The sequence below is a fragment of the Chrysemys picta genome, chromosome 10, assembly GCF_011386835.1.
Source record: "Chrysemys picta bellii isolate R12L10 chromosome 10, ASM1138683v2, whole genome shotgun sequence".
NCBI lineage: Eukaryota > Metazoa > Chordata > Testudines > Emydidae > Chrysemys > Chrysemys picta.
Genome location: NC_088800.1, coordinates 8,277,423 through 8,297,370, shown reverse-complemented (window position 1 = coordinate 8,297,370; position 19,948 = coordinate 8,277,423). Strand labels below are relative to the sequence as shown.

Sequence of the window (19,948 nt, the reverse complement as noted above, 5' to 3'; positions counted from 1 at the left end):
AAATAAAAGCCAATCAGAGTTTTCATGGCATCCATGTCTCCTTGAGCGGGCTCCTGTGAAGCAGGAGATGGATTGAAGATTTCTGCTGTTTGTACTGAACTATCACTAATTATCACTTTTTCCAAAGTTGTTAAATTTCTTTGCAAACATCAATTAACCCTCAAGACATCTTATACAGTAGCAATACATTAGCCACATTTTATGGATGGGTACACGAAGGCATGGAAAAGTTAACTCACTGCCAGACAATACACAGCAAGTCAAGAATAGATTGTGGGAACTCCAAATCCCAGTCCCTGTGCGAGACAACCCTTCCTCCCTGTTGGGTTTGCACAGGATTAGAAATCGGATGGCTTAGCTGTCCCATTTCATTGTCAGAAAGTGATACATTGCGTACTAGCAATGAAACCTTTACACCAACGAATGTATTTTCCTTTACATCTAAGATACTGTATTGAATTAACATATTTTATTGTATTAGGGCTTTATACGGCACACTGGCAGCTAGAACACAGCTGAGTTATGAAGACTTATAGATCACACTTTATATTAAGGTTTTACTTATCAATGGTTAATAAAGAACTGATAAATAATTAATAGATGTATAAGTATGTTACAGACTTTAGTACCAGATTATTTAAGCACAACAGTAGAAGGTGTTATACATACACTTACAAGCTATGGTTTTAAGCAACCTATTGGCCCACTGGACTGTATAAACTATGCCAGTTGATTAGTCATTTATTAAAACATCTATTAATAATTTCTCAACCCTTCATAAACAGAACCTAACTATAAAGCATGACCGACTTTACGAAAAAGAATTCATTGTCCCAACAGGCTCGCTGTTCTCCCTAGATGACTGTGGGCAGGGATGTTTCCAGAGCCGTATCTGTGACTGTTGGTTCCAAATCACCGTAGGGTAAGACTGCTAGCTGAAACGAAGGGCGAGGGTGGAATTGAGGGATGCAGACAGACTGGCATCATTTTGGTATGCTTCGGCCCTTCTCCTCCAAGCTTGGGATGCTCACTGTACATCTACACGGCATACTCCTTTCGGCAGTGTGCAGAGTACGTTCGCTGCTCAACCAGCCAGCACAGCAGTGCAGACGGTGAGGCACTGCTTGGGCGAGTAAATTCATGCCTAAACCCTGTGGGTATGCACCCTATACGGCTCTCTACACACCCAAGCAGGGCCTGGCCTGTTTACGCTGCTATTTTTAGCTGTGTAGTATCCTGCTGCCTCTCTGCTGCTGGCACCTTTCCCCGCCACAGGGAAAGACTCTGGCGACAGAAGCAGTGGGAAAAGGCTCCAGCAGCTGCTGCCAGAGCGTTTCCCCGCTACCTCCCCACAGCAAAAGCCTTACACTGACGCTCAGAGCGACATACCGCCACGTCGATGCAGCCTGCTTTTCGCTGCGCCGTGTAGCGCCACATACCCTACATGCTGATGCAAGGGGTGTGCAGTGTAGACGTACTCACAGTCTCACAGATTTTTAAGGCCAGAAGGGATCATTACGTTCATCTAGACTGCAAAACACGGGCCAGAGAACTTCATCCAGTGATTCATGCATCAAGACCATGCCTTCTATTTGAGCTACAGTGCATCTTCTGGAAAGACATCCAGTCTTGATTTTAAAGATTTCATGGGATGGACTATCCACCACATCCCTAACTCAACTCTTCCAATGGTTAATTATGCTCACTATTAAAAAAATGTGCTTTATTTCTAGTCTTGGATTTGCCTAGTTTCATTTCCAGCCACTGGATCATACAGTCTATGTAAATCACACTGGGCTAAATCCTGCCCTTAGAACATAAGAACAGCCGTATCGGGTCAGACCAAAGGTCCATGTAGCCCAGTATCCTGTCTACTGACAGTGGCCAATGCCAGGTGCCCCAGAGGGAGTGGACCAACAGACAATGATCAAGTGATCTCTCTCCTGCCATCCATCTCCATCCTCTGACAAACAGAGGCTAGGGACACCATTCCTTACCCATCCTGGTTAATAGCCATTAATGGACATAACCACCATGAATTTATCCAGTTCTCTTTTAAACACTGTTATAGTCCTAGCCTTCACAACCTCCTCAGGTAAGGAGTTCCACAAGTTGACTGTGCGCTGCGTGAAGAAGAACTTCCTTGTAGTTGTTTAAACCTGCTACCTATTAATTTCATTTGGTGACCCCTAGTTCTTGTATTATGGGAATAAGTAAATAACTTTTCCTTATCCACTTTCTCCACATCACTCATGATTTTATATACCTCTATCATATCCCCCTTAATCTCCTCTTTTCCAAGCTGAAGAGTCCTAGCCTCTTTAATCTCTCCTCATATAGGACCCGTTCCAAACCCCTAATCATTTTAGTTGCCCTTTTCTGAACCTTTTCTAGTGCCAGTATATCTTTTTTTAGATGAGGAGACCACATCTGTACGCAGTCTTCGAGATGTGGGCGTACCATTGATTTATATAAGGGCAATAATATATTCTCAGTCTTATTCTCTATCCCCTTTTTAATGATCCCTAACATCCTGTTTGCTTTTTTGACCGCCTCTGCACACTGCACGGACATCTTCAGAGAACTATCCACGATGACTCCAAGATCTTTTTCCTCACTTGTAGCTAAATTAGCCCCCATCATATTGTATGTATAGTTGGGGTTATTTTTTCCAATGTGCATTACTTTACATTTATCCACATTAAATTTCATTTGCCATTTTGTTGCCCAATCACTTAGTTTTGTGAGAACTTTTTGAAGTTCATCAGAGTCTGTTTTGGTTTTAAGTATCTTGAGCAGTTTAGTATCATCTGCAAACTTTGCCACCTCACTGTTTACCCCTTTCTCCAGATCATTTATAAATAAGTTGAATAGGATTGGTCCTAGGACTGACCCTTGGGGAACACCACTAGTTACCCCTCTCCATTCTGAGAATTTATCATTAATTTCTACCCTTTGTTCCCGGTCTTTTAACCAGTTCTCAATCCATGAAAGGGCCTTCCCTTTTATCCCATGACAACTTAATTTATGTAAGAGCCTTTGCTGAGGGACCTTGTCAAAGGCTTTCTGGAAATCTATGTACACTATGTCCACTGGATCCCCCTTGTCCACATGTTTGTTGACCCCTTCAAAGAACTCTAATAGATTAGTAAGACACGATTTCCCTTTACAGAAACCATGTTTACTATTGCTCAACAGTTTATGTTTTTCTATGTGTCTGACAATTTTATTCTTAACTATTGTTTCGACTAATTTGCCCGGTACCAACGTTAGACTTACCGGTCTGTAATTGCCGGGGATCACCTCTAGAGCCCTTTTTAAATATTGGCGTTACATTAGCTAACTTCCAGTCATTAGGTACAGAAGCCGATTTAAAGGACAGGTTACAAACCTTAGTTAATAGTTCCGCAACTTCACATTTGAGTTCTTTCAGAACTCTTGGGTGAATGCCACCTGGTCCCGGTGACTTGTTAATGTTAAGTTTATCAATTAATTCCAAAACCTCCTCTGGTGACACTTCAGTCTGTGACAGTTCCTCAGATTTGTCACCTACAAAAGCCGGCTCAGGTTTGGGAATCTCCCTAACATCCTCAGCCGTGAAGACTGAAGCAAAGAATCCATTTAGTTTCTCCACAATGACTTTATCGTCTTTAAGCGCTCCTTTTCTATCTCTATCATCGAGGGGCCCCACTGGTTGTTTAGCAGGCTTCCTGCTTCTGATGTACTTAAAAAACATTTTGTTATTACCTTTGGAGTTTTTGGCTAGCCATTCTTCAAACTCTTCTTTGGCTTTTTTTATTACATTCTTGCACTTAATTTGGCAGCATTTATGCTCCTTTCTATTTGCCTCACTAGGATTTGACTTCCACTTTTTAAAGGAAGTCTTTTTATCTCTCACTGCTTCTTTTACATGGTTGTTAAGCCACAGTGGCTCTTTTTTAGTTCTTTTACTGTTTCTCTTAATTTGGGGTATACATTGAAGTTGGGCCTCTATTATGGTGTCTTTAAAAAGCACCCATGCAGCTTGCAGGGATTTCACTTTAGTCACTGTACTTTTTAACTTCTGTTCAACTAACCCCCTCATTTTTGCATAGTTCCCCCTTTTGAAATTAAATGCCATAGTGTTGGGCTGTTGAGATGTTCTTCCCACCACAGGGATGTTGAATGCTATTGTATTATGGTCACTATTTCCAAGCGGTCCTGTTATAGTTACCTCTTGGACCAGCTCCTGCGCTCCACTCCGGACTAAATCTAGAGTTGCCTCTCCCCTTGTGGGTTCCTGTACCAGCTGCTCCATGAAGCAGTCATTTAAAGTATCGAGAAATTTTATCTCTGCATTTCGTCCTGAAGTGAAATGTTCCCAGTCAATATGGGGATAATTGAAATCCCCCACTATTATTGGGTTCTTAATTTTGATAGCCGCTCTAATTTCCCTTAGCATTTCATCGTCACTATCACTGTCCTGGTCAGGTGGTCTATAATAGATCCCTAATGTTATATTCTTATTAGAGCATGAAATTTCTATCCATAGAGATTCTATGGAACATGTGGATTCACTTAAGATTTTTACTTCATTTGATTCTACATTTTCTTTCACATATAGTGCCACTCCCCCCCCCGCACAACCTGTTCTGTCCTTCCGATATATTTTGTACCCCGGAATGATTGTGTCCCATTGATTGCTCTCAGTCCACCAGGTTTCTGTGATGCCTATTATATCAATATCCTCCTTTATCACGAGCCACTCTAGTTCACCCATCTTATTATTTAGACTTTTAGCATTTGCGTACAAGCACTTTAAAAACTTGTCACTGTTTATTTGTCTGCCCCTTTCTGATGTGTTAGATTCTTTTTTATGTGAATGTTTATCATCTGATCTGGCCCTTACATTATCCTCCTCCATCCTCTGCTCCTGACTATAACCTGGAGATTCTCTATCATTAGACTCTCCCCTAAGAGAAGTCTCTGTCCGATCCACATGCTCCTCTGCAGCAGTCGGCTTTCCCCCCCCATCTCCTAGTTTAAAAACTGCTCTACAACCTTTTTAGTGTTTAGTGCCAGCAGTCTGGTTCCACTTTGGTTTAGGTGGAGCCCATCTCTCCTATATAGGCTCCCCCCATCCCAAAAGTTTCCCCAGTTCCTAATGAATGTAAACCCCTCCTCTCTACACCATCGTCTCGTCCACGCATTGAGACTCTGAAGCTCTGCCTGCCTACCTGGCCCTGTGCGTGGAACTGGGAGCATTTCTGAGAGTGCCACCATAGAGGTCCTGGATTTCAGTCTCTTCCCTAGCAGCCTAAATTTGGCCTCCAGGACATCTCTCCTACCCTTCCTCATGTCATTGGTACCTACATGTACCACGACCACCGGCTCCTCCCCAGCACTACACATAAGTCTGTCTAGATGCCTCGGGAGAGCCGCAACCTTCGCACCAGGCAGGCAAGTCACCATGCGGTTCTCCCGGTCATCACAAACCCAGCTATCTACGTTTCTAATGATCGAATCTCCCATTACTAACACCTGCCTTTTCCTAGCAACTGGAGTTCCCTCCCCCGGAGAGGCAACCTCAGTGCGAGAGGCAACCCCAGCACCGTCTGGAAGGAGGGTCCCAACTATGGGAAGGTTTCCCTCTGCTCCCATTGACTGCTCTGCTTCCCTGGGCCTTTCATCCTCCTCAACAGCACAGGGGCTGTCTGACCGGAGGTGGGACAATTCTACAGCATCCTGGAAAGCCTCATCAACATACCTCTCTGCCTCCCTTAGCTCCTCCAGTTCCACCACCCTGGCCTCCAAAGTCCATATGTGGTCTCTGAGGGCCAGGAGCTCCTTGCACCGAATTAGGGGAAGCTTAGATGTACAATTGCGCACAAGGGCAGGGGAAAGAACAGAAAGTCATAGAAATCTAGCAGCCTTATGTATGAATTGAGTTGCCAGCCAGAATTCATCCAGAGTTCACAAGATGTGGTAGGCAATAAACTCAGTTAACATGTCCAGCTATGTGCCATGAGCTGGGGGGGGATCGTTGGACATAGCTAACCCTCAACAGGTACGTGTGTATGGGCAGAATTTGTTTCAATGAAGATACCAAAATACAATTCAATTCATGGATAGGACTGGCACAAATACTCAATCAGACACACATGCTTACATAGAAAAATACTCTGAAAAAAACCTTTATCATCAACATCAACCTTCCTGAAATCTCCTGATTCAGGGATAGAAAACAGGATTTTTATAGAAGCCTTATTTTTGACTCCTAATAATAAATGCAAAGCATACTTCAGGAAAGAGCTACAGAAAAACGTGATAATTACACTACAGCTGGGTCCTACTGCCACACCATTACAAACCTTAAAATCTCGTTAGTGTCATGTCATGCGTCTATGCCATAAAGACACTCAGACAAAGGTTAAACCATCAGCTGTGGTGCTTTATCATGTTCATTTCAAAAGAGATCATACACCCTCTTCAGCTAAAATATAACCGCAAACAAAAAAATCTCCATTAAAAAGTCATTTGCATTCAGTGTTGCTGGGGACTATTAAAATGAGAAATGGCAGGACTTGACAGAAAGATTATTTGTATATTTGAGTGGCAATTCAGAGCACAGATTGATGTACAATAGGTCATGAAAGTTGCTGTACTACAGTTAAATTGTAAATTCAGCATTTGGCACTGGAAAGCAGGTCTGTCGGTGATGAACAGTCTCCTCTTTGAATAGGAAACTATTGAAGCGGTTGGGAATTTTCTCAACACAATGTTTTTTCATTTGAAAATGTCAATTTGTCAAAACCGAAACTGTGCACAGGAAAGGGTCGGTTTCGACCAGTTTCCTGATTCAAAAAATTTGACAAAGTAGTTTTGAAATTGTCAAAACATCTTTTCGCTTTGAAATTTACACACAAAAATAAAGTACATTTTTTAAAAGGTTGAAATAAAAATGAAACATTTCAAAGTGATCGAAAGGCAACATTTCAATTGACCCAATCTGGAAAAAAAAATTGGATTATAAATTCATGAACATTTTTGAGATTTCAACTTTTTCGACTCCCTTCAGGTTGGGAAAAAATTAAAGATCTCAAAAACTCAAGTGGGAAGAGAAAATCCATAGCATTGCATAGCACTAGAAACTATAGTCGAAGGATGTGCATGTGACACACTGTTAGGAAGCTGAGGAGGTGGTCCAGCCACCAGAGAATTACATTTATTATAGATTGGGGACTCATTATGCCAGGTGTTGTACACATACTTAGTATGAGACAGCCCCTATCCTATCTAAACTGACAAAGGGTGGATAAAGGAAGTATTATCCTCACTTTACAGATGGCGAATGAAGGTGCAGAGGGATTAAATGACTTGCCAAAGATGGCAGAGGGGGAAATTGCATCCAGATCTCCCGAGTGTCCAATTTAGGGTTTTAAGCCATAAAACCATCCTTCCTATGCTAACTGAATTTCAAGGTAAGAATGGAGACAGCTCTCATAAGATCCACATAGAAGGCGACAAGTGGTTCCTCCCTACTCAAACTTGGTTCTCCATCTCTTTCATAGTGTGGGCCAATTCTGAAGAGAGAGGTTACCTTGTGTAGACCACTCCCATTAGTCAGCACAGAATATCATTGTACTCAGTACCTGTCAGGAAGCACTCAGAACCTCCCAGGATTTGGCCCCTAATGACATGAAGTAACTTCCAAATCTGTGATGTTATCACGGTCCATGTGGTTCTCTTGCCGCTCAGAAATAATCCTGTGGAAATTGCTAAACTTTCTGCATTTTCCTGGATTAGGAAAGAAAGGAAGGATTCCAGTCTCTAGAGAACTAATTAGCTCCAGCTGCCCGCTGCACACTGGAACCAACAACCTCTTATTTCTGCCATCAGAGTTAAACACCATGAAACTGTTTCTGTCGTCATAGAGAGGGGATTATGGGGATGGAGTAAGAAAGAGTAAATAGCCTTAAGGAAGGGGAACAAGCGAAAACTATATAAAGTACACAGGGAGAACTGCTTTTAAATACATTAGTTTTCAATGGAGCATCACAGCACTTTAACTTTCTCACGGTTTTGGCTTGGCAAATAGTTAACTGTAAGCTGTGCCCATGTGCAGAATTCCAGTTAACACCAATTAAACACAAAACAATACTGTAATGAGACTTGCATAGAAATTTACATCTTCAAGGTATTGTGCACACTTTCTCTAAGCCTCTCCGCACAGCTGACAGGTAGGAATTCACCTCCCCATTTTACAGGTGAGAAAACAGGTACAGAGAAGTTAAGTCCCAAATTTTCTGTCACGGCTTCTAATTTGGTCGGGGGGGGTGGGTAATCTCCACCACCTACAGACGGGTAATAGAAGGCATCAAGGGTCTGCATCTGCCATTGATATTTGTTAGCGCTGGAGGTGCCCAACAGCACTGAAAACTAGGTCCTAGGTGTCAAGAGCTGGACACTCAAAAGTAGAAGCACCCAAAATTGGAGGCCACTTTTGAAAATCTAGGCCGAAGTGGGCTGTCAACTGCCAAGGTGGGATAAACACCTCAGTGGCTCTCTCTGAGTAATTCCATAGAAGTTCCAATATAGGGCAAGCGGAGCAAAAATCACCAATGAGAGGGGTTATTCCAGACGTGACAGGCAAAGGGTGAGGAAGAGCTGCATGCTATCCTTTTCAGCAGTGCAGGAATAATAGGTTCCTGCTGAGTTTGTATTTCATCGAGACTCTGAACACCAAACTCTGAAGGCTCACTCACTTGGGGTCTTTTTTAAGTGAACGAGAAAGAATGGGCCCCTTTTATTCTGTGCTAGAAAGGCAGAACTTTCACAGATGTATGAAAGTGAATCACAAAGAGGACATGCATCCCACTTGATGAACAGCAATCAAAGAATCTCTCTGAGATGTCACCAGAAGAAGTCTTAAAAAAGAACCATCGTAATTTTCACTATTTAACAATTAGCTATTTCTCCAGTACATTTCAAAGTACACCCACACGCTGTCCTTTTAGCATATAAAGTGCCCGGCTCTGATCACCGAGTCTATAGCTGATTCTCCTCTCAGACTAGTTTCTCAGACATGAAATCAATGGAGTTACAGCTTGATTTACACTTGTGTGAGCGAGTGGAGAATCACCAAACATTCAGAAAGTGTACCGAATCCAAGGGATTAATTTATTTCAAGAAGAAATAATCCTTGAGTTAACTGCTTTCCAGTGCTATAATTTCAGTTGCAGAAATGCCTGAATTCAACAAAGCTGTTGCCTAGACTTTTTTTAATGCTCTTTATCAGGGAAAACATAACAAAACAAATGCTGTGACAATGAAGTGGATCATGCTAAGTTCAGTCTTCTGCATTAGATGACTTTACGTGTATTTATCTGGCTAGCAACATGTGGAGGCCATATGAAATATACTGGGCTCCATGGATACATGGAGTGCTACCAAGGGCTTCTCTGTTCCCAAAAACCAAAACTGAAGAATAAAAACCCTTCCCATGAGAGCTGCTCTTTCTTTTAGAGAGAAAAGACAACAACAAAAAAATCCACCAGGTCTTCGAACGGTAACTACATGGCCATGCCACACTCGCCACATAAATATTCGGCTGTTGTAAGTACCAATCCCAAGATACGACTGAAACTAGCTTTCATCTTCAATCAAGTCACTTTTTAATAGCAGAAATTCTACAGGACAGCAAGAGCAGCCCACGGTTCTTCATCATAACAACATCTTAGCAACTGTAGCTACAGCATTCCAAAGGCCTCCACGCAGCTGTGCGACACTTTCTCGGGGCGTCCAGGACTGAGAGTCAGTAAGCAACACCTCTGCCTCAGTGAGAGGGAGTCTTTTGCGTAGTAGCTGAGTGTCAGCTCCCTGACCCTGCCAGCCCTTCAGCCAGTCAAGCACTCTGCTCTGGGCTCTGCCAGCCACGACTTTGCCTGGCAGGCACACACTTGGTGTACCCCTGTCCCCAAACTCCTCAAAAGCATCCTCCGGTAGTGTCCAGCCGCAGTCACCGGACACTCCCAGTAATTAGCAGGCTCACTAATCCCAAGGGAACAGTGCACATACACCAGCTTGTTTGAGTCAGCGGAGTAGCAGCTCGCATACAACAATGCGGTACTGTCATCTATTTATAGTAAGAACAACTATACGTTGATTAACAAAGGTAAAAATTGAGGCGACATCAAGCAAAGCTAATAAGAACCACAGGTTACAAATAAAACAAAGCAAGTACAATACGCTTCTAGTAGACTAAGATGTAACTGTAACAGGCTAACCTTCTCACCTAAGCCTTTTCTTGCAGCATGGCTACCGAGGTTGGCTGAGATCCTGTTTCCATGGGTAGAACCGCACCGCCTGGTTACCCCTTTAATTTGGCCCAGGCCTTATTAGCCACAGTAATCCCAGCAAAGTCAATAAGGATACGTCTACACAGCAAAAAACCATTGTGGTGAGTCTCAGAGCCCAGGTCAACTGACTCAGGTTTGTAGGGCTCATACTACAGCACTAAAAATAGCAGGATAAATGTTCAGGCTCAGGCTGATGGCTGGGCTCTGAGACCCTCCCCCTCGCCAGGTGTCAGAACCCAGGTTCCAGCCCAAGCAGGAACGTCTACACTACTAGTTTTAGACTCATAGTGTGAGCTCTACGAGCCCAAGCCAGATGACCCGGGCTCTGAGACTCACTGCGAAGAGTCTTATTTTTTTTGCAGAGTAGATGTACCTTAAATCCACCCATGTGACTCAAGACTACTTGTATATGCAAAGGTTGCATGATTGGGCCCCTGATTAGCAGTATTTCTAGAGAACTGCGCTTGTCCATCTATACCACATAAAAGACATGCATGGTCAAGATTTCAGAAGTGACTAGCGATTTTGGGTGCCCAGCCTGAAACACCTTAAAGGGGCCTGGTTTTGATGTGGGGGCTCAGCAGTTTCTGAAGATCAGTCAGCTATAGATCAGGCACTCAAAACCTGAGGCATTCAAACTCACTTATTTTTTAAAATCTTGGCCATGGTCCCCGCTTCGAGGCATTTAAGTTCTAATGCAAGACACACAACAGGATACAAGAGACCGACACAGGTAGAAGATGGCGAAGACTCCGCCTGGAAATCAATAACGGAAAGGCTAGCTAAAGGAGGGTTGTGTTTTCAGGAGTACAAAGGATGAGAGTGGGTGCTTGGCAAACGAGCAACGGGAGACTTTGCCAAGCACAGAGGGAAGGAATGAAAAGAGGAGTGAAGTTTCTTTTCAAGGACCATTTCCTGCCCCCATTATTGGAGACTTTGAGGAGAGGGAAGAGGTGAGAAAAGGAACGTCTATAATTTTACTGAGTTGCAGTGTTTTTCATTCAAACCAATATATTCATGTACCATAGATACTATTCTATTGCAAGGAGCTAATTCTATTCTATTTCTTATATGCCAGAGATGAATGCAACAAAATCAAAACATGGGAAGATAGTATTAATGAGTCTGTAAACTAAATTTTATGGCTAGGAAGCCTGGACCTGTAACTGATCTTTTCTGTGCCTTAGATCACATCTCAGAGAAGCACTCAGGATTCATAGAACCATAGGCATTAAAGATGAAAAAGACAACCTCATCCGTCTCCCTGTCAGTGCAGAATTATTTTCACACCATACATGTTCTTGTGCTTTGTCAAATCTAGTTTTCAATGTCTTAAGTGAGAGGACATGGAAAGATACTGCCATGATTTCTTTAGAGAGGAATAACACGCTATACCTCTTTAAACACATCATGCAATGCTGTGTGCGGTGTAGCTGCAGCCCCGGGTCAGTCCCAGGATATTAGAGAGACAAGGTAGGTGCGGTAATATCTTTTATTGGCCCAACCTCTGTTGAGGAGAGAGACAAGCTTGGCTTGTATGGCTCGAAAGCTTGGGTCTCTCCCTCCAGAAGTTGGTCCAATAAAAGATATTATCTCACCCACTTCGTGTCTCTAAAGCAATCACGTCCATATCTTTACCAGCTCAGAATCCAGATGAGCAAATGGACCTGGCACAAGACTGAGGAACAGAGAAATTCATTGAATGAAATGGGGGAGGATTTCTGTGTTACTCTACGGGTTGTGGTGTGTGTTAAAGGGGCTGCACACCAGTAATTGACCAGTGTCAAAACTATAATGGTCGTACTAGGATAGATATATGCAGCCCAAAAAACAGTCCGGTTTATAAGCACACGCCCTCTACGCTATGGCTGAGAGAAGAGTTATCAGTCCCATAACTATGATGTCACAGTCCTCCAAAATCCACACTCTGCGGCCAGAGCCACAGCACGGGCATTCTAGGGCCAGGTCAGTGGCATGGGCTATGCTTTTATATCTGCTAACTCAGGCACCCGTATCCTGTGCAGAACAAACCTGCCCATGACACAGTCTGTTCAAAGGGCAGTGGGTAGGGTCCCACAGCCAACCTGACGGCTCCCGCTTTAATGCGGCTTTTGCAACCCTGACACAAAGCCTATGGCCCCATTCTTGCAAGACACCCAGAAACTTCATCTCCTATAGGTTTCAATGGAAGCTTTGGGCACCCAGAACCTTGCAGTATTCGACTCTAAAATCACTTAGGCTCTGCGTTCAGTATAGAGAGTGTACACTTTTTTTTTTTTTTTTTTTTTTTAAAGAGGCAATGTTGTCTGTCAGACATCCCTTAAAAGCTGGGAAATTAAAAGAGTGAAGTCACAGATCAAATTTCTTGGCCATGGGAAATGAGAAAAAGGATAGTAAAAATAAATATTGTGTGTATGTATCTATGTTCAGATGTGGTTGGGAAGATTATGGGAGTTTTCTCTTGAAGTCTTTTGCAGATGGGAAGTACCCAGAGGCTGATGGGAGAGGTCTGAGAGCCGGCTTGTTATACGGTGTTTGCAGGCTGACATTCAATAGCATTCTGGCTAATTTAGTTGAAGTTCAGACTTCAGCTGTAGATGCCACATCACAAGGCTACACTAATTCTCTCCCCCACCCCAACACCCAACCTTATGTCTTAATAAGAAAATGAAGGATTTCCAAACCCTCGAGTGCCTGATTCTTAATCTGCGCCTCTATTATTTTTAAGAGTTTATTATTTTTATATTCTTAAATTGACACATTGTATTTTTATAATTTGATTTTGGTTCCCCTCTCTTTTTATATATAGATATAGATATTTTAAAACCACTGCACCAGAATGCGTTTTGACAGCCTTCCAAAATGAAACACGTACAAAAATTTCTGAAGCATTCCAATAATTGTAAACTGGGCTGTGCAGTGCAGTGCAGGCAGGCAGGCAGGCATTCTGCTTCTCTCTCTCTCTCTCTCTCTCTCTTTTTTTTTTTTTTTTTTAAACACAAAGTATTTCCACTGAAAAGAAGGGGGGAAATGGTCCGTCTTGCAACGTACAGAAGCCGTGAAATAGGATGCTTCTGTTTCATATAAAACAGGCAAAATGAAAATAGTTGTGCTTTTAACCACCCACATTAGGAAAACTATAAAATATAGGAGGGCAATTAGGTAAATTATTAACTTTACTTTTAAAAAAGAAAATCTTCTCATTTTACTTTGCAATTGCCAAGCATGTAGCCTGCACGTTTTAACAAAACCAATCCCATCCTTTACTGCACTGCTATTAATAATTATTACTACTATTATAATTAATACCATACCCACAGTATATATGTATTTTACAGACACATCTGTTGACACAGTCTCTGCCTGTATAGAGGCTGATTTGTATCCTGCTATTGCAGAGATACAATTGGCTTACAATCTTAGTACGAGTTTTTAATCGGTACTCACCACATACCGTAGTATTTACTAACATGAGTCTTGATCTTGCATTTGACTCTCCTCAGACACATTCTGCAACCGCACAGAGCCCCATTGATTTAGTGGGGCGCAGGGGGTTCAATCCCATAGATCTCTTCACAGGATCAGGACCACAGATAGTCCCACTGATGTCACACAAATTTGCTTACCTATGTTTCCCAACAAGCCTTTGATTACGAAAGCTGAAAGGATTTTTAAGATCCAATTTACTGACACTATTTGTGCTCTTCCTTTATTTATTTATTTTTGTTTCCATTTTGTACAGCTTGATAATGGAAACGGGCTAGTCAGTTTCATTTTTTCTTACAGTCATTTTCATTCTCAGGTTCTCAGTGCTGCAATGTTTCAATTGTGGATGCTGGAGAGGAAGTTTATTTGTTTAAAAGCAACTGCAATTTAAGGGAAATGATGGCACCATTCCTACAGGTCTCAGATTTTCTAAAAGCTTGTTTACTCAAAATCTCAATTCTGGGCTACATTTGAGTTAATAGCATCCCTTGTTAAGCAGAAAATCTCTTTGTAGCAATGTTAATCTCTACATGCCATTTTAGTCTAAGCGCAGTTTTAACTCAAAACAATACTGAAAGATAATGGTTATGTAAAAACCCGCAAAAATGCGTTAATAATAAATAAGCCAAAAGGCATATAAAACGGAAAGCCAAACACTGGATATAAGAGATACAAATCACATTTTTTCCATAAATATAATGTCAGCCCAAAAGCCTCTGTTAGTAGGCATGCCAGCTTGAAAAATAAACCCAGTGCTCATGATTAAACACACAAGTGTATTTTCACATGAGTTTGTGAACAATGTGTTCCTGTGTGTTTCTGGTGCAGACACTTTATCCCAACTGTGAGAGATGCAGCCATGAAGGTTTTCGTGCCTTCCATTCTGTGGACAACATAATAAAGAAAAACGCACAAGGCCTATTCACCACTTAAATCCTATATTGACAGCTTATATGGGATTTGAGTAACACCTATGCTTTTTGCTGGTCTTCTGCACAGGGCCTTCTACCCATAATACTAGACTTACAAGCATGGGAGCGGATCTGGGAAGTGGCGGTCAGTCAGGCCAGACTGTCAAATGCCTTGCAAAACCTGGGATGTATGTGGACAGAACACAACATCGTAAGGCACCAATGCCTGGCTGGATGATACAATGAGTTTTAAAAGGTGGACTCCTGTTTATCTCCTATTGCACATCATGCTGTCTGTATCTCATGGCTATTCAGTGCAACACTGTCATCCCCACAGGCCCACTTTTCAAACACTCACTCAATCAGTTCGATATTTGGTAATATGACAGTAGCTTTATTCCTATAAAACAAGCATTACCATGCCAGATTCTAGATGGGCCACATGTCCTTCCACCAAGCAGCACTATGCTATAAACAAGGGCTTGATTCTGATCTCCCACTAGTTTTACAGCAGTGTTATTCCATTAGCTTCAACTGAGTTACTCCTGGTTTACACCAATGTAAGTGAAATGAGAATCAGTCCCAGGGACATGGCAAATTCCAGAACCAGATTTGATTTATGTCAGAACCCAGCCTTGCTTGGGCTAATTAGGGATTATTCTGTTAGTAACTCCGGAAAACATCCGGGGTGAAATCCTGGCCCCGTTGAAGTCAACATCAAAGCTCCCATTGACTTAGGATTTCACCGTGGGGCCCTGGACACATCTAACACCTGATTCTGTGCAGTGTATACCCTGACAATGTTCAGACTTTACAGAAAGAAGGGTTAATGGAGAGCACCAGGTAAACAGACTTCCCCATAACTCTCCCGGCATTTGCAAATGGATTGGATCTATGTAACCCAGACATAGCTATGAAGGGTACGTCTACACGGGGAAAGAAAGAGCTGCGGCAGTGAGTCTCAGAGTTCAAATCAGCTGACTCAGGCTTGCGCTGTGGACTCTAAATAGTAGTGTAGACGTTCGGTCGCAGGCTAGAACCCAGGCTCTGAAACCCAGAGAGAGGAGGGTCTCGGACCCAGCTCTGCGGCCTGAGCGGGAACATCTGCTCTGCTATTTTTAGCTCAGCAGCGCAAGCCGAAGTCAGTTGACCCAGGCTCGGAGACATGCTGCCGTGTGTCTATTTTTGCTGTGTGGACATACCCAAAGTGGCTCCCTCACGAGCCTTCATTTTTGTGCTGTGATTTCTGCGGAGAGCTCAAAGCAGATCATGGTGGTTTGGCAAACGTTCTTATTGCTAGAGACTGCCAGTTTGCACGCCAGAATCTTTCATTAGAACAATAAATTAAGACGGAGATTATCAAGCGTGCCTAAGGGAGACAGGTGCCCAAGCCTTTAACACACATGGTTACCAAAGAAAATCTTAAAAATTCAAACTGATGCCAGGCTGACTGCCAAAGTCTGTAGACAGCAGAAACAATAGCTCTGAAAGAACGAGGAGCTGCTACATTTTATTTTAATGGGAGTCTGAAGTCTAATGATGGCAGCATAGGACTGTAAGCTTTGTTCACTGTTTCACTGCTGAACAAAGCGCACACGAAGGAAGCGGGACAATCGCAGCAGGAAGATCTATTTTGAGTGGAGTTTCGTTTTGGCCTCTCTGGTCAGTGCAGCTTGGGTTGTTGGCAGGGCTTGGGAGTAACATTACTTCTGCTGCCCCAGTATTAGAGAGTTTGGAAGGTATTTTTGTGGGGGGGGAGGAAAGGGGGACAAATCAAAGTGATACAGGTGGGGTGGAATGTTCTAAGGCTCTATTTAGCTATTGTTGATACTTATATTGTTACTCTTTACTATAGGACCTGAATGCCTCTCATGCAGAAAGCTTTAATCAAACAGGAAGATTTTGCAGCCTTTCCTAAAGATGGTTAGAGTCTGGATTCATCTACTGTCCTCTGGAAATTTTCCCTATCATAGGGAATTTTTGAATGTAGGTCTTCTAGTTTGCTCAGCATAATTCTGGAGCTCAGCTATCTCTTTCTGAAATGTCATAATATAGCTCTCTTTATTAAATAGGAATGTAGACAGAAGACGCGTGTAGTCATAAAAAGATTGAGCAGGCTAATTTCCTGAAGTTTATTTCCTTTTTGTAACAAATATTTACTGTCAAATGTTTATTACTTGTACATTTGGATTTTTTAATAATACTTTATTGAATTAAAATACCACATTACCATTGGCTAGAAGAGGAGACAGCTATGTATGCCAATAATTTCTATAACTAATGCCAACGACCGGTGCCAATTTTTTTTTTGTTCATATTTCCGCAGACAGCTTAGAGACTTACAGTACAAGCATTCTGTTGATGAGGCACGAGAAAGACGAAGGCGAAGGTAACAAAACCTTCCAGGATTTAAAAATTAAAGCTGACCACTTCCTAGAACGAACTTTTTTTAGTTTCACTGCAGGCAAACACCAACTCACAGCTGCTGAACAGCATGCAAATATTACCATGGTTTAATGATGTGTAAAGTTAATGGCACATATTTTCACAGAACATCAACATTGAACTCTGAAGCGCTCCCACCCTGCATTCGTGATCCGAAATACCTACAGATACATAATTAAGCTGACTAGTGTTTGCAACTTCCTTTATTCAGCCAAAGATTGTATAGGCTTCTCAGCAGAAATTATTCTAAATATGGATTAAGGTTTCTTTTCTTCTTTTCTAAAGATTTCAGAAACACTAAGACTAGTAAAGATCCCAAAGGACCAACACACCTGCTAACAGAGAATACTGCCGGCTGGTGTGGTACACTGACAAACATACTCTGAATGAAGAGTTTCAAGAACACTATTTCTGGATATGCTATTTCAGCATGAGAAATGCAGACCTGTAAGCAGTAAAATGGCACTTCCTAGTGGGGGTTAAACCTCCAGGAATGACAGTTCTTTTCTGCAACAATGCACATAGCAAATATCTACCAAAAGCTGGGTAAGCAGCATGATATCCGTTCATTTGGAGGTACCTGCATCTTCCTGACTATACCCAGGGTACTCTTGAAGGATGCACATTTTAAAAGCCTGCTTCCAGTCCAGTAGTCCGGATGGCCTGCATTTCCCTGGTTGATCCAAAAAACACAACCTACCCAGATTTGTTTCTCATTGTTTTCATGTTCTGTGTTACTTAGTTGCCAGATCCAAAGTAAACAAAACAGCAAATGTGAAACTCAGAGTTCTTTCCCAGCACTTGCATGTGTTCGACAGCTTTATTCATTTGGAAACTTCAGTTATAATTGATTATTATTTTCTTTTTTTATAAGATTAAAGTGCCAGAATTTTTTAGAAGTCGAGGGGACAGGACAGGGGAGGGGAGAGGGGGAAATGATTTACCAAAACAAACATTTTTTTTTAATATTGCCTAGTTATAAGAGAGTAATGCACGATTCACTCTAGCCATCTAAACTCGGGCTTTGTAGAACATAATGTAGGGTAAAATACCACCAAATGGTTCTGGTGATAAAATAATCAATTCGATAACAATGCTTAGCACTTTCCATCTGTAGCTATCCTAGCACATCGCCACACATGGGCAATTATAATCCCTACCTGGAATAGGGAAAAGTAGGGTGCAGCTAGGTTAAGTGTCTTGCTCATGGTGATACAGAGAGTTAGTGGCAGAGCTGAGAACAGAACCCAGGAATCCTGACTCCCAGTCCCATCCACTAGCTACTGGCTCACACAGCCTCCTCAGCAGATACAGAGCTCCTACTGGTTGGTCAATTGGTTCATACATGAATATTGCTTCACATTACAGTCAGAGGTGGCTCCTACCAGCAGCCCTTAAATAGTTTGCAATCAGGGTTCAAACCCAAAAGTCCCAACGTTAATCCAAATGATCTAAACCTCTCTAGTCTGCAGAGCTGGGAAGTGGCTCACTTGTGAGACTTCCGCTACATCCCAATTCCAGATGGGCCGGAAATATCATGAGAACAGCCTCTTGCTCAGTATTCTGGCACTCTGACTTCCATGGGAGTTTTGCCCAAGTGAAAACTGAAGACAAACTCAATAAGGACCTCAGGACCTGGATCTAGGGTTTTAGCTTCATCGGTGTGGGTGGGGTTTTCAAAAGTGCTCAGCGTTGGCCTAACTCTGTTCTTTCATCTGAATCAATGGTTGTTTTCATAGAATCATAGAATATCAGGGTTGGAAGGGACCTCAGGAGGTCATCTAGTCCAACCCCGTGCCCAAAGCAGGACTAATCCCCAAACAGATTTTTGCCCCAGATCCCTAAACGGCCCCCTCAAGGATTGAACTCACAACCTTGGGTTTAGCAGGCCAATGCTCAAACCACTGAGCTATCCCTCCCCCCCAGGCCAGGCCAGGCCAGGCCAGGCCGACACTGAGCACCGTTGAAAATCCCACTTTGTATGTCAATTGGAGGTACGGAATCTTTTTATTCTCAATTGACAGCTTTGCTTCCATTACCCACCCTCGCGCTCTTGGGACCCAGGAGAAGCCTTACCTCCATATTCTTACAGAAAGTGGCATTGGTCCCGAATAGGATCTGGCACTGTTCATCAGCGCTGTAGTGCATCCCTGGCAGCTTGTGAGGAAGCCGCACGGCATACTGGCTTCGGGGGTCTGTTACCAGCAAACAGGTGCTCACCTTGGACCTAAAGAGTATGAGAGTTACACACACCTTTAAGGGGAGGAACTTTGAAACTGGGCAGGTAGATCACTTGCCCAGAGAAGGTGGCTCCTTCCCTTTCACTTGAGATTATGGTGTCTTTGTCTAAAGGGTTGGTACTTTTGAGAGATTTCCACCCAGGAATATCCTTTTTTAAGCAAAGATTCTGACCTGCAGATATTTCTGGTCAGGTTGCTATTGTGGGCAGGTGCAGACTGGAGATGCATGAGGTGAGGTCATGCAGTGGTATTTTTGAGACATTACTCAATATGGAGAGCGAATAGTGGGACAGAAGTGAGACCTGGGAAATGTACGGTGTTCAAATGACTATAAGGAAATGTTGTGTGCAGTTGTGTTGTAGCCGTGTTGGCCCCAGGACACTCTCTCGAATATACTGTGAAGTGCCAGACAGGCAGACCTCTGTGATGGTGAGTGTTAAGTGGGTTTCCTGGAGAATGCCCTGGGGGTGGTTAATGCGAATTCCACAATACTGGTTATGCAAAAACCAAACCTTTTGAAGTTTGCCCT

At 42.7% G+C, this 19,948-nt stretch overlaps 1 protein-coding gene across 3 annotated transcripts in view; it reads right to left on the bottom strand.

Moving 5' to 3' along the window:
- ADAMTS17 (ADAM metallopeptidase with thrombospondin type 1 motif 17) overlaps nt 1–19,948 on the bottom strand; it is a 269,254-nt gene that overhangs the window by 128,881 nt on the left and 120,425 nt on the right. For all 3 annotated transcript variants that reach the window (XM_042856603.2, XM_024102933.3, XM_024102934.3), the window contains exon 10: nt 19,256–19,406. In XM_042856603.2, coding sequence (XP_042712537.2) covers nt 19,256–19,406 — 151 coding nt within the window. The remainder of the gene's footprint in view (nt 1–19,255; nt 19,407–19,948) is intronic.